Source organism: Cupressus sempervirens, chromosome 5 (assembly GCF_028749045.1).
Source record: "Cupressus sempervirens isolate cs-2001-9-10 chromosome 5, ASM2874904v1, whole genome shotgun sequence".
Taxonomy (NCBI): Eukaryota; Viridiplantae; Streptophyta; class Pinopsida; order Cupressales; family Cupressaceae; genus Cupressus; species Cupressus sempervirens.
In genome coordinates, this window is record NC_143122.1 from 712277245 (window position 1) to 712293579 (window position 16335).

Genomic DNA, 16335 nt, shown 5'->3' on the forward strand with positions numbered 1-16335 from the left:
TGTATTCAAATTAATTGCCTAAATATTTTATCGAAATCAACAATAAACGAAAGCTTTTATTGGCAGAACTAAACGATCATTTAAGAATCAATTACAAAATGGTTGAAGTCAAAGTATAAATCGATTACTTATTTTTTATTTGAATCTCATGGTTTCCCCGAAAATCAATATAAGAGTGATGTAAATAGTTAATCAATATTGCAAGAGAAAAAATAACCATCAGATTTCAATAAACAAATTGCATTAAATAGCTTTGAACATAAATTTAAACTTGAACAGAATTAATAGATATAGTTCAAGTTTTGCAATATTATATAAGTTTAAGTTTTATTTAAGATTTAAACAGATTCAGACGAATCAGTTAGAATTTCATTGCAGTGAAATTCTTGTTGGGCTAGCAGAGAAACTGGTTTATTGAACTTTCTAATATCTTGTTTTATGTCAGTCAATATTTTAACTATATCTTTAGTATGGGGCCTTAAATTTGGATTTTCATGTGTACATATGATTCCTAATTTTGCAACTCTCTCCATTTCGACATAGATTTGTCCATCCTTATAAATGCTTTTTAAACAGTCATCAATGACATCTATCAAGTTGTTCTCTATCTGTGCCTTGGCAGCCCATTGAGGAAGTGTCAGTCCCTTCTCAGCCAAATTTGTGCTTGTTGGTTTCACACCGCTTATCAATTCTAACAGTACAATTCCAAAACTATATATATCTGCTTTTGCAGAGGGAGTCACTTGATACGCTCTTTCTACAGAAAAAAAACCATAGTAATTAGATAAATATATCATTGAAAAAAGCATAAAAGATTATACCAAATAAATTTTTGATCAGAAAATTCAACGATCATACCCGGAGCTGTATAACCGATGGTGAAGCAAAACCCTAAAGAGATTGGTGTAATCTCATTATTGTTCATAATCCTAGCTACGCCAAAGTCAGCGATATGGGCTTCAAGGTGTTCATCAACAAGGATATTTTCAGGTTTCAGATCACAGTGCACAATTGTATTCCTCAATTCATGATGAAGATAAGCCAACCCATGGGCAACTCCGACGGCTATATTCAACCTTTGCTTCCAATCCAATCTGCAATCTAGTGGGCCGTGCAAAAGAACATCCAGGCTAAAATTAACCATGAATTTTGACACAATCATCATTTCTTGGCCATTGAAGAAGTAGCCTAAAATTCTCATAACATTTCTGTGACGAATTTTCCCCAAAATCTCAAGCTCTGATAAAAAGTGTTCTTGGCAGCACTCTCTATTCTCTTCATGTTCCATTCTTTTGATGGCTACTGTTTGGCCATTCGCAAGAATTCCCCTGTAGACTGTTCCAAATCGGCCTTTCCCAATTATTCTTCTCTCGCTATAATTGCTTGTTGCTTCAAGCAAATCTTCCTTCGTTAGTTTAAGGTATGGATGGGAAATTCTTTGGATTTCGGTTTCTAGGGTTTCAAAATCAGATATACTGTTTCTATTTCTGTCCATATAGAGTTGCATAAAAGTGGCGAAGAGTAAAACAAATGATCCTACGAATACAATAGTAGTGAAGAGGGGAAAAATTTGGAGTACTAGATGCAGATAATAAAGCTTCCATGATATAATTAGAGAGACAGAGCACCAAACTAAATAAACAACTAATAAAATTCCAACGGATTTCCTCATGAAACTGATCCTTCTGTTAATATTTAGAGAATGGATACAACCGTACAACTTATTATATAATGAATATAACAAAGTAATACAGATATTCGGTGATGAAGGACAGATTGATTCAGGTCTCCTAATTGCCAATAATCCAGTCAAGAGTCTTTTTTGCTTGGAAAAGGCTGTTTCCCCAATCATTATCAGAAAAGAACAGCTGCCCACAATTTTTCGAGAACAGTGTTTTGTTTCACACTACGCATTTTTCGAGAGTCAATATTTTGGGATAGCATCCGGTGGAAGAGAAGAGTTTTGACAGCCGTCAAATTTATATAAAGATTATTTTTGTCTATTTTTGTCTATTTACTCTAGAATAAGAAATGATTTCAGAATTCAAATGTAATTTCCAATGTCATATTAAAGTTATTGGAGATATAATCTTGATGTCAAAGTTCTCCGAGGAATAGTTCTACCCAGGTTATTGTGTGAGACTAATTTTAGACTTTTTGAATGGTGATAAGCTCTATTGGAATTCGGCCAGTCAACTATTGTTATTGAGGCTTAGAAATTGGAGTTTCTTCAAATTGTCTAGAGATGGAGAAATTCCTTCAAATATATTATTTTTAATATTAAAAAGAAGCCAAAAAATAGGGGCTAACCCTAAAAACAAAATGTTGTAACCTACCCCCTTTCTTATTTTCAAATACCCTCAAACCAAAGTATAGCAATGTCTAACATTAAACCTACCAGTAACCATAACCATAATATATACAAAACCAATAATTATGTATAGTCTAGAAAAGTATCATAAACAAAGCCCACATGGGTCGAGTGTCGAAGACATAAAAATAACAAAAACCTAATAATCAACAAAGAGCTAGCTCTCCTTATTCTTCTCCTTCCCCTCTAGCTTGTCCAATAGTAGCTACAACCAGTCATTAGCTAGAAACATGTAAAGAGAACCAATGGTGTCCATCCCTACCATAGTAGTGAGACCTTTTTTGACATGAAGCAGGGGAAGAGTCGAAGCTGCCAAATGCATAACCCGAACAAGAAAACCTAGCCACATTAGAAAATTTACATTCAACAAAATCTTGCCTCTCCTCAAGGTTCTTGAAGCTCCTCTCCAGAGTGAAATGATTTTCTTTCTAGGTCTAGGTTTCACCTCTAGGTCACCTAGGGGTCTTTTTCACGAATCTATTTATTAGTCTCATGTTGATGAGAAGGGGGGGTGAATGTATCTCCATTGTCTTCCACCCTTTTGGAATTATCACAACTATCATTTTTGAAAATATCTAAAATATAGTATGACATAAGTCTTAGGTGGCTAAAAATAGGACTAATTTCCCCCATTTCTCATCACTAGCCATGTCTTCATCATCATTCTCAATGTATCTTTTCCTATTAGCCTTCTTTTTCTATCTTTTCTGAGGGGGTTTATTTTTCCCACTACCTGTGGAATCCAAACTAGTAGGGTGCTCATGTTTGGTCTTGGAATCCTTTTGCATTGGTTTCTTCTTATTCCCAAGGGACTCCATTCTCCCTTATTTCATCTCCACAAAAAATTTCACAATCTTAATATCCTTCTCCATTTTGATTTTCTAAAGTATTTGGGATAGGGAGGTCATAGGGTGTTTAATTTCCAAAGTGAACACAATGTCTACAGAGACTTGAGGGGTCAAGGTGAAAATTTTTGGGTTAGGAAGAACAACCTGAACATTGATAGGTTGGGGTGGACAAAGGGCTTTTTTGAAGTTTAACAATTTAAACATAAAATCATGACAAAGGAAGTTGTAAGGTTTTCCATCCTTCATCTTCTTCCTATCTTTGTGGATGTTGTCTTCCATAGAGTGCAAAATAAGATATGGGAACAAAATAAGATCACAATTCCTAAAATGGATCAAAATGGGGAAATGGTAGGAGTAAAAGATCTTAAACCTACCCTCCAAAGTGATATAACACATAATAGTGTAACATACATCTTTCCATGGATCCAACCGGGCTATTCCCAGGAACCCATGATGGTCATGGCTCTGACTCTCACTAAGATGAAATAATTGGCTGAGGTTGGCTTCATCTTAGGCCCTTATCTATTTTCTATATTTTTGACTATCTAAAGAGAGAAAGACAACCTTTACAATGACCTCTTTGTTGATTTTGAATGAGATCCCATTAACGATCACTATCCTATTATTCGAATGGTTGGAAAACTACATGGAAATAGACTCCTCATAGCCCTCAATACATTGCATATAAAGTAGTAGCCTACCGTCCTTTAGATCATTGAAAAAGAATTCATTATAGTCTTCAACAATATCTGATTTAATGTGCATAGGAATCCCACCCATATCATTGTTCTCTCCCAAGTCCTCAATAAAATCCTTAGAAGAAATTGGCATTACCCCACCTTCCCCACAATCTAGTTTGAAAAAGGCACAAAAAATTACAGAGAGAAATTTCAGATTGAACTAGTTCAAATGAGATTTGAACAAATAATAAATACCACCATAATAATCGTAAACCATAGGTAGCAACCACAAAAATATTTAATGGGTCTGAGTGCACTCCCTTTGATTCTAGCCACATATGCTCTTGTGAGCAATCATTGCACTATTATTATTTAAAACACCCCTCTCTTTTCAAACACAATCAAACAAAACCTTACTTAAGGTGGCATCCTTTCTTGCGTAAAAATATCTTAAAATTTGGTCACCATTTCTAGGGCCACTCATGCTCTTTTTCAATGTATGGGAATTTTATTTTGGTCATCTTTTAAAAAGGCACTCATAATAATGATTATCCTAAAGGTGATGCACCTATAATAAACCAACCCCATAAAAGTTAATTTATTTCTTTTAATACCAAGGCATGTATCCTAGCTAGAAGACCAACAATATTACCCAAGTTGCACCTATCGACCATCTATTGTCTAATTGCCTCTAGCACATCATCCACTTGGTTGCCTTGACAGTAAGTATGCTTAATAGTCACTTCTCAGAATGCTGATATGAAAGCATGGGCATTATTGATTATTAGGGAAACCTTCTGGCTAAGTTTATCTTATATCTTAACTATCTCAATAATGAGCTACAAATGGCCCTCAACAACTAGATTTTGTATACTAATCGAGTTGGCATGCCCGACCCCCCAAATGTTGACTTGGTGGTCATCATGCCCTTTGGGGTTTGTGACATGGCTTAACCATTTCTCATGGATCTAGGTAAGTCTAGTGTTTGTGACATTTGTTGATAGTTCGAGCTTTTGATGCAATGAAAAACATACCAAAAATTGATATCAGAGCCTTAGGTCATGTGCTCGAATCTTAGGAGGTCTCCTTCATTCTATCGATGTGGAACCCTCAACTGGTGTTGAGGGGGAGATTGTTGACTTGGTGTAAGTACCTCCTTTAGGGTTTGCGACATGGCTTAATTACCTTTCATGGATTTGGGCAAGTCTAGTGTTTATGACGTTCAATGATAGCTCAAGCTTTTGATAGAATAACAAACATACCAACACCAAAATGGCCCCATAACTTCCATATAGTTGTTGGTATTCTCATCACATTTTCCTAAGTAAGACATTACCAAATTACCTTTATCATCCCTAATAATTCCTCCCATAGTAGAAATACTATTCTGAGCTAAACCATCAAAATTATGTTTAAAGCAAGAGGTGGGTGAGGCTCCCATCTCACTTGCCTAGCTATAACTTTGGAATTTCTAAATTTAGAAACTAGATCAAGAAACCCCCAATTATTTTTAATAATATGCTCACTAATGGTAGGAGGATGAAGATGAATCTTTCATCTCCAGTGGGGGATGCATTCTCTTGATAAATCAATAGTGATTTCTAGAGTAACTAAGGGGACAATGGACATATCCCTAAAAATGTAGTTGTTCCTTTCCTTCCATAAGTGCCAACACATATATGGGGTTAACACCTTCCATAGAATCTTAATGAAGGAGAGAGTAGACAAATCATCTTAGCCTAGTATAAATTTCTGAAGATCACCATTGAATTCCCACTACATCCCAAATCTATGCAAGATTCTCTTCCACACCTCACTAGCATAGGTGCAACAAATTAGTAAATGATCAATTGATTTTTCCTCCCTTTGGAATAAGACACACCAATTAACAAATTGAAACCCTCTTATTTTTATATTGTATATCATGAGTATACTCCCATATAGTACCACCCACCAAAAGAAGTTAATCTTTGAGATTATGCCCGAATTCAACACATATTTTCAATCCCTGCATTACAATTGATCAATGATAGTATTCTAAGCTCCTAGATGAGATTCTAATTCAGGATAATCTAGTCAAGTTTTCTCTATTTCCCATTGTTATCTTCATGGTTACTTAACCATTTACCAAATTGATTTATAAAGGCATTCTTAACCATACTATCATGGGTTTGGAAAAGATGATTACCACTCCAATTATCTTCCCAAAATCTAATAGTACTCTCATTCTCAATCACCCATCTAACACTCTTTCTCAAAAGTTTCTGATTGTTAACAATTTTGGTCCATATTCTAGATCTAGCTAGAATACCATTGCTAAGTAAATGATACTAGAAAGGTGATCCTCTCATGTTTTTTTCCTTCATAGTTCTACACCATCCTTTCGCATTCCAAATCAACCTCTAGCTAACCTTAGCCATAAGAATCGAATTATGATAGGAAATTATTCTCAAGTTTAACCCCCATTGGGATTCATGTTTGCAAACCTTCTCCCAAGACATGAGGCTCATCCTATATTTCTCCTTTGTTCTCAACCAAAATTTTTTTTATTGAATTTTTTCAATAGTATCGCTAACTTTTCTAGAAATTTCAAACAAGGATAAAACATATCCATACTGCTAGAGTTATAAAATCAAAGTCTTATTTTCACAATCCATATAAAAGTATTTTAAAATGGTTTTGAGATTACACATGTAAATAGTCTCTTGTATAACTATAATGCTTCCACACAACTTATCAAGTTTGGAGTACATACACTTCAAATTATTATTATTATATTTATTTATTTACTATTCAAAATTATTTTGACTTCTTTTGATTTATATTGAGATATTTATAATAATATTATTTATTAAATCATTTGATTCAAGTTACCTTAGTATACATTTATATATCTAAAATTATGTATCATCAATAAATATGTTTTTCTACAATCTCTATAAATGAACTTAAAATTCTAAAAATTCTCATAAAAGATATCTTTTATTAAAAAAAAAAAAGAGATTGCAATTTCACTTGTTAATCACAACTAATATGTAGTTGAAATAAAACCTAAACAACAAAATAGAGACACTTTGAGCTTGAGTACTATTTAAAGAAAAAAATTCAATCTTAGACTAGGAAAGGCTAACTCAATTCAAACCCATGAACTCAAGTCAATAAGTAGGACCAAAAACTTAGAAAAATTGATAATCAAATAAAATGTAGACATTTTAAAGTATTTAAAATTTCATACATGCTACCAATATGAAATTAATCTAATTTGTTCAATCCATAAAAATAGATTGATCATGTAACTACAAACACAAATTAAGATATTGAGGATAATTACTACACTTACAAATATTTAAAATTACAAAAAAGAACAATATGTATTTTATACAAACTACACATCCTTCCCAAAATAAAATATCATTTTCTAAGACAAAAAGTATACATCAAGTAATATCTAGTGAGAGTATTGAAAATGGTCTAAAAAATGACTCATACTACAAATACTCACTTCAAAAATAAAATAAGAATCTTTGGGAAATTCCCCTAGCATGGTCAAAGGGGCAATTTCCCCTTTGTGGGGGTCTTGGAAATTTCCCCTAGAAGGGTGAAGACACAACAACCCTTGCAAGGATTAGGGAGAAACACACTTAACAAGGTAAATGGAAAACACCTCTCATGGGGGTAAAACTCCATAACTCAAGCATGATTTTCTTGAATTTTTAAGATGTAAAAAATAAAAGTATTAATAAATCCTAAAAATACAACTTTCAAATCTCTTCCTACCAAATCTCTTACTTATCGAACAATGAAAACAAATTTAGATAATTGTAGTTGTAATAGGTAAGGGTGATAGTCTTTTTTTTTATTGATGACATCATTGAAGATCAACAACCCACTCAAGTTCTACACATAAATTTTACACCTCAAATTAATTTTCTTATGTCATTGAATTTATCAATGATAATAAAAATAAAATGAGATTCTTTTAGGACCACTAGGAAGAAATAGAACAACAAAAATAATAATCAAAATAAGTTTTTATTCTTTTTAGTTCCTGTTAGGAACTCTTGCTAATACTTAATCATCTTACACAATGATCAATCCCCTCTCACGAAGCCAAATAGATTGATAACATTATTTATATAAGCTCTATCTCTACTATTTTGAGGTGCTTAGTTTCTCCTTTTTTACAAATATTTTATGCAATAGTCATTTTGGTGGGCTCTAATTTGTATTTTAGATGTTTAGAAATTTGAGCATTAATGATGTCAATATTCTTAAAGGGGAGATTGTTAGCATGTTTAGGGAGATTATTGAGTGGTTGACACTTCAATTGATTTCTTATATATTGCATTCATGACTAGGTTTGTCATTGATGTAAATATATATGTATTCTAGTATTAAAAGTTAGAGTTATTGAGATAAATTTATTTAGTGAGGTCAAGGTATGAATAATTAAGTTATGCATGCTTATATTCATGTTCAAGGTTATGTCCAGATATTATATCTATATTGATGGAAAGTTATTTGAAGGATAATATTAGTTATAGTTGGACATGTGAAGATTGGTCACATGGTAGAATGCAAGAAATACTTTACCAATAATTTAATTATATCTTTAAGTAAGATGGAATTTAGTTTAGTGGGATGATGATGATTAAATACACATTTGTAATGATAAGTTTGAAGTATTATATTCTAGAGATTACTTTGTAAAGGGTGTTGAACTATTAAATGTGATATATCATTGTTAGCTGAACTTTGTGTTGGGTTTGTTTGTGATGAATAAATATATAATATAATGAATAATGTAATTTATCCTAATGAGGTCATATATTAAAAATTGTACATCTCAGAAGCCTCAAGGCCAAATGAATAAATTATTAGGAAAATGTATTAAAAAAGGCTTATTTTCTTGATTATAAACTTATGATTTTGTTATTTGTGAATGAATTAAAGGGTGTGAGTTTTATTAGAGAAGAGAAGAAGATGATGATAAGATTGTGTTGATAACTTTGAAGGAATTGTAGTGGAAAATAAGTTTGTGCAGTTTTTAGTTCACACTTGGGATATGTTATCCTAGATATCTATTTTATGTAACAATTTTGAAGTAATTTAGATAGTGGGGTTTTTTTTTATTATCATCTCATAATAGGGTTGGAAAAATTCCTGACAAGGTTAGAATATTCTAATAACAATTTAAAAAGTCTCCAAATAAGGACTCAAATGTAATGATTGTATATAATTGGCTTCTAATAGGGTCATATCCTTTTTCACGAAATTTTTATATTAGTACATTATCTTGTGGGCATCATCCCATCAGAGGTTTTCCTCTAATAAAGAGTTTCCCTAGTTAAAAAATCGTGTCTTATTATACATGTTTCTTATGTTATGGTTATTGCATATATTGGTTATTGGAAATAGACTAGATAATATTAATTTAAGTTATAACTAGCACACAACTAATTCACTCCAACTCTCTCCCTATGTCAGTTGTGTTGGTGGACTTTTCATTCTAATAACTGGTATTATACTATATAGTCCTTTATCAAAAATTTTAAAAGTTTAAGGAGATATATGGGATTCAAAAAAGGAAGTACAAAATTTTATGCATAGAACTACAAATATTAGAAGGATGACTATTAGATGATCAATTCATGTACAATATGTATACTAGGGATATATTGATCTCTTCTGTTCCTGAAACAAAATTTATTGAGGTAAGGAACTTACAACTTTTACATGGTATTTGGATTAGATTAAAATTTTCTTTGTAAGTGATCAATATGCAAAGAAATGCAAACTATAAAATTTGAAGGATATACTCAATAGTGGTAGAATGCATGAGGATGAATCAATAAACTCATATTTTCAAATAATTTCATAGATTGTTGGAGGAATCAAGAGTTTTGATGGAACTATAACATAAAATAAAGTGGTATTAAAAATTCTTAAGACATTTCAATCTTCTTTTCAGACTAAGGTAATAGCTATTGAAGAGATTATCACTATCACACCTAGATTTAACCAAGAAACATTATTTGGGAGGCTATAATAATGTAGAATAATACAAATATTATCTAAAAAAGAATAAAAATTAGACCAAAATATAAACTTCTTTTAGAACTATTGTACACAAGGACAAAAGAACATTAACTAGAAGTGTAGCAACAACTGGACACCATGGTAGCTATTGGGAAGCTGTGAAAGAGGAAGACAAGAAGATGGATGAAGGTATTGCACTACTCATGAAAAGAGAGCCTAAAGGTAAGAAATATTTTTCTTATTGGAATTGTAAATAATTTGGCCATTTTTCATATCAATGTTCTAAGTGAGAAGAGAAGGTTAAACATAGAAATCCACAGAAGTTAAAGATTACAAACTTCTTTCATGATCAAGTTGATCAATTTTATTTCAAATAGATAAATTTCCTAGAAATTGATAATGAAGAGAAAAATAATATGATTTTTTTCTATAAAGGAAAGAATCAATACAAAAGAGTTAAAAACATTAATATCATATGTAAAAAATAAAAAGTCAAAATGGATCATAGATAGTGGATGCTCACATCATTTCACTAGTGATAACAATAAATTTTCTAAATCAAATAGATATGATGTTTGACTAGTCAAATTTGGTAACAATGCACCATGCCCTACTAAGGGAAAAGGATATACTACACTTGATGGAAAAAATAACACTGAAGATGCCTACTTTGTTGATGTATTGAAACATAAATTATTTAGTATTAGACAACTTATTGATAAATGATACATTTTGCAATTCAATAAGAAGACATGCACAATTAAGGACAAGGATGGTAAACTAATTGGAACATGTAAAAGAACAAAAGGTATTTTTAAAAATTGACTTCTACTAGGATTACTTTTTTGGTTGCTAAAGTGGATGATAATTGGCTATGGAGTAAGATATTTCATCACATAAACTTTGATAATAATGAAATGAGAGATCTACCTAATATTATGAAACCCTCTAACATGGTTGGTGAAGAATATGTGATGTCTAAATAGAAGAAGAACTCCTTTCAAAGAAAACTATTTACTACATCAAGAAATTTTTTTATACACACATATTTATGTGGTCCTTCAAGAAAAAGAACATTTTATTGTGAAGAATTATTATGTTAATTGACAATTTTACAAGGATGATATGGTTAGTATTCCATAGAGAGAAATAAGAAGCATTTGAGAAATTCAAGCTATTCAAGACTAGAGTACATAATGAATATATATTGAGGATAAAATATTTAAGTTCTGATAGAGGAAAAAAAAATGTCAAATCAATTCAATAACTTATGTAATGACAATGGAATTAAAAGGAAACTTTTAGCTCCTAAAATAACAAAATAGAATGGGATATAAAAAAAGGAACAAATAAGTGAGTGAAGTAGCAAGAGGTATGATGATTAAAGGAAATTTATCACATATCTATTTGATAGAAGAAGTGAACACTCTAGAATGCACCATAAAAAAAGTATAGATCAAACAAGGTACTAGTTATAAACATTATGAAACTATGTTTGGGAATACATCTAATATGAAATAATTTAGAATTTTTGGAAGAAAATGTTATATCAAAAGAGAGGATTATATATAAAAAAATGATTGTATAATTTATGAAGGTATTATTTTTGGTTATTCATTTAAAAAAAGACATATAGATGTTTTAATCAGAGATTGAGAACAATAGTTGAAAGTGCAAGTATATAAGTTAATGAGAAGTTCAAAATATAGGAGAGGATACATGATTATGATTCTCATAATGAATCAAGTACTAGTTAAAGGCGTAACATCAAAATTAAAAAGAAGAATCATATGATAAAATTGAAAATACTTTGTAGATCGAGGAACAAAGAAAGTAGCTAAGACCTAAAGCTAGAGAAGAATAAGTAACACCAAAATAGAGAACATCAATAGATAGTTGTAAGAAAAAATAAAACAGTTTAAAAAAAAATCAAGTAGGAGATTAAATTTGTTTGTATGAAAAGTTGAACCTAAGAGTAAAAATGAAGCATATTAATACGAGATTTAGATAAAATCTATGAGAGAGATACATGATCAAATATAAAAGAATGATACATGAAAATTGGTCCTTCGACCTTAGGATAAGAATATTACTGGAATGAAATGTGTAATGAGGAACAAGATGAGTGAAGAAGGAGAAGTGACCGAAATAACAAAATAATATTGGCATGTAAAGGATATTCGTATTAGGAATCAATCAATTTTAAAGAGACCGTTTCTTCTATTGCATGACTTGAAGTAGTAGGGATGTTTTTGGCTAATACATATAATATGAATTTATAGGTATATCAAATCGATGTCAAATTAGCATTTTTGAATGGAGCTTGAGGAAGAAGTTTATATTGAACAACATGATGGGTTTATACAAACTCAAGACAAAGATATGGTTTTTAGACCAAGAAAGGCATTATATGGGTTAATGAAAGCACCTTGAGCTCAGTATTGAGTTTGGAAAAATAATTGGTCACTTTTTGATTCAAGAAAGGTAATGAAGATAGTAGCATGTACCTAAGAAAAAAATTGTATGGATTAATAATTATTGAAGTCTTTGTTTGATGTATCATCTTTGGATGGAACAATGAGGCTAGTGAGAAATGAATAATGAAAATGATGAATGAATTTGAGATGAGTATGATTGGTCAAGTGAATTATTTCTTTGGTTTGTGAACAACTCAAAATAAGGGTAGAATATTTTTTTTATCACATGTTAGATATCTCAAATATCCATTGACAAGTTTTATATTGGAAAATTATAAGCTAGTGGTTATACCCATGTTTACAGGCTCCAAACTGTAGAGAAAAGATGAATCTTCTAGTGTAATGGTAACAAATTACAAATTAGGGATAGGAGTAAAATATCCAATTCATAAAAGATGAGATATAACCAATATAGTGGGTATTATGGCTAGATTCGAAGAAGATCCTAAAGAGACATATTTAGTAGTAGCAAAGATAATTTTCAAATATTTAAAGGGACACACTAGATTATGAATTATGGCAAGATAGATAAAAATATTTCACTTTATATGCATATTGATGTAGAATGGGTAAGAAATTTTGATGATAGAAAGTCTACAAGTGGTGTAGCATTCTTCATGAAGGAGCATTGGTTTCATGGCTAAGAAAGAAACATGACTTTATAGAACAATCTTCAATAGAAGTAGAATATGTAACAACAATAAATTACTCTAATTAGATAATTTAGATGAAGCACATGTTGAAGGGTATAGGTATTGATTTTTCATTACCCATTATTAGTCATTGTGATATTAAAGTATAATTAGTATTTCAAATAATCTATTAGTAAATTTAAAGACTAAACACATTGTTGTAAAGTATCACTTTTTGCGAGAGAAGGTAGTAGAAAATAAAATAAAATTGGAGCATGTTAGGAAAAGGAAAAAATATAAGATATCCTTGTAAAACCATTGGTTAAGGATACTTTTGAATACCTTAGAGGCATGCTTGGGGTTATTATCCAAGATAATTTTGAGTAGTTGATATAAGATAGCATCAGTCTAATATATTTAGGGTATTTTTATAGACTTAGACTCACTATTTTGTGATTCTGCTTTGGGAAGGTAGTTACTTTGGGTAGAGTTATTGAGAACTCTTAGGCAATTATTTGTTCAATAGTTTATATTGGCAACTGGAATTTATACAACTTATTTTAGAGATGATTTTCATGATGAGAGCACTCTAGATATTTAGATTACCAAAACTAAAACTTTGACATTGATGTCAATAGAGGAGAATTATACATAAAAAATTCATGAAGAAATTAGGGAGAACTTTTAGAAGATTGATATATCTATAGGGGAGTATTTAGATTAACATCAACTTACTACATTGAACCATCAACCCATAGAGGAAGATAATTATTGATGTAGGAGCACGAAAAAGGGGTGCAATCAAAATTTATAACATATTTTATGGAGGAGAGAGAAAGTGACAAAAATTAGAAGAAAAAAAAAATAGAAAAAAGGAGAAAAAGAGGAATTTCTATTTTGAAGGTCCATAGGTGGCATAAATAGAAAAATAAGAAAAATAGTTGTCATTTCATTTATCGAGGTGTGTAGGTGGCCTCTTAGAAGTTTGTGGCAAGTTCCTTAAATCATGCATTTAATATTTGTTGTGATCCACAAAGGAAATATAATTTCTAATTTGTCCACATGGTGGTTCTTAGTTGTATTTGGGTGGGAATTTAATATTTATTTTAAGTTAGTTGTATTTACCTTTTGTCCCACATTGGATGTGTTTGTAATGTGTTGGGTTGGAATTTCCTATTTAAACAAGGCTTATGATCATTTGCAATCAAGCTCTTGAAGTGTAAGGTCTTACAATATAAGCTCTTTAAATGTAAGCTCTTCAAATGTAAGCTCTTCAAGTGTAAGTTCTCCAAGGATAAGCTCTTCAAAGTGTAAGCTCTTCAAGTGTAGGCCTTTCAGGTGTAAACTCTTCAAATGCAAGCTCTTCAAGTGTAAGCTCTTCTAGTGAAGATCTCATGGTGTAATCTCTTGTAAGAAATTTTGGAGGTGAAATTTCTCTTGGTCGAAGCTCTTGGTGCGAAGACCCTTCTTGTGGAGGATCTTATTTGGAGCTCTCATTTAGAGAATATTGTAAAGAATTTTCAAGTATAACAAAATAATGATTTGCAAAGAATTTTGTAATCTCTTTGTCTCCATATTGTTGTGATTTTGGTTGTGAGTTGGCAAGGGTGGTGTGGCCATTCATCAAATGGTATCAAAGTGGGAGTTCCTGAGCACGTGGATAAATTGTTGAATGTGAGGTAGGTTGCACAAAGACCTTGCAAGAAAGAGTTCTTGATTGTGTAGACTAATCACTGATTGTAAGGTAGTTTGCCCGAGGTGCTTGTGTTGTACATTATTTTTCTTATGAAGACTTGAGCATGGAGAAGAGAAAGAATAAGATGAATTTTGTTATTAGATGGATTATGAGGATTCCTAGACTTGAGAAAATTAGAGAAAGAAATTAAGATTCATCGTGAGTTGCATTCTTTGATTTGCAGAAGCAAGCGAATGAATTAGAAGTAGAGTTGCAAAAGAGAAGAAGAAATCACCAAACAAGAGATGTTGATAATTATTTGGATGTAGAAAAGAAAGAAGATCCAGTGGACTATCACACATGTGATACAAATGAAGAACAAGAGGATGAGGATACATATATTTGTGAACCTAAAGTTGAAGAAGATGAAGAGTATGAAGATGGAAAGATTTTTGAGCCAGAAGCAGATGAAGATAATTTGAAGACTACAAAAATAGAGGATACATATAATTCCTTAGTTGGAGATCAAAAAAGTGAAGCAATTACATGTGTTGGTGTTTGAAAACGCTAGAGGGTTTTCAATTATCCCACTGAGAAAGTGACATGTCTAGGGGCAGCTAACTCCCATTTTCAACATGCCATTTCTAACAACAGGCCAACTATAAGGCATGACCCTTCTTCTACTTCAGGCTCTACTAAACCTAGGCGGGTAGACCTTAGATTCCAATGATACCATACCAGTCCAAAAACATATCCTTGAATCTATTAAGCAGATGAAAACCCCTTATATCTCCTAAGAACTCATGAAATGAAATAGATCTACGGTAGCTAAATGAAAACCTATGACATACAAAAGCTGAGTGAGGGTTAAATTCGATATCCACTTCAACATGAACAACTGAATTGATTTGATTTAAAGATTTTGAATTCAAAAAAACTCCTAATATGCAGCAGCATGAACAAGTGATCCTATAAATGACCAGTGCCTTATGTATTGGGCAAATCCATGAATCAAATGCATACATATGAATATCTGAGACATATGTGTATCTTCAAATATCTAATCTATCCATTTAACTTGTAAATGGACATCTATGCTCAATCTTAACCTTATTCTTACATGATATCCCCATCAACAAACTTGCAACCCTATTGATTCTCTGCAGCATTTACACAACCTCTTGGGTTATAAGCAACAATGAATTAACATACAGCCTTAAGGAGCTGCAACTACAACCTAAACTCTTTGTTTAGAGATTGTAAAACATTGAAGATCACTGATAAAGGAGACGAGAATTAGAATGAAACTAATGAAATTTTTGTTCCTTTGTATTAATTTCCTTGAAATAATACATTTAAATGCACGCAATTAAAACATGAAAGAACCTAACATGTCTGAGCTATCTGTATTATCTACACTATTGTTGTTGATACAAGAAGAATTTGCTGAAGAATGGAGGTGGAATCACAGTTCTGGATCCAAAGAAGTGGTCTCACAGAATGACTGCAAATTTCCTACCAACAATAGTTTCACAGTAACAAAAAACTAGAACCCCTACAATGACAGAAAGAAAGAATGATATAGACCAGATGAATTCTCAAATTTGATTTTA

The 16335-nt window shown here is 31.5% G+C and overlaps 1 protein-coding gene across 1 annotated transcript; it reads right to left on the reverse strand.

Annotated features, from left to right (window-relative positions):
* Positions 1-338: 338 nt before the first annotated feature.
* On the reverse strand, positions 339-1495 carry LOC149557978 (cold-responsive protein kinase 1-like). The gene is made up of 2 exons (XM_089830537.1): positions 859-1495; positions 339-757 (listed from the first exon to the last, which is right to left on the reverse strand). The coding sequence occupies exons 1-2, from the start codon at positions 1493-1495 to the stop codon at positions 339-341; spliced, it is 1056 nt and encodes a 351-aa protein (XP_089686663.1).
* Positions 1496-16335: the final 14840 nt, after the last annotated feature.

Excerpts from the sequence above, each read along its gene's own strand:
- LOC149557978 (XM_089830537.1), bottom strand. The coding sequence starts at position 1,495 with ATGGACAGAAATAGAAACAGTATATCTGATTTTGAAACCCTAGAAACC. Across the intron at positions 758-858 it reads CATCGGTTATACAGCTCCGG|AAAGAGCGTATCAAGTGACT; the intron begins GTATGATCGTTG and ends TTTTTTCTGTAG.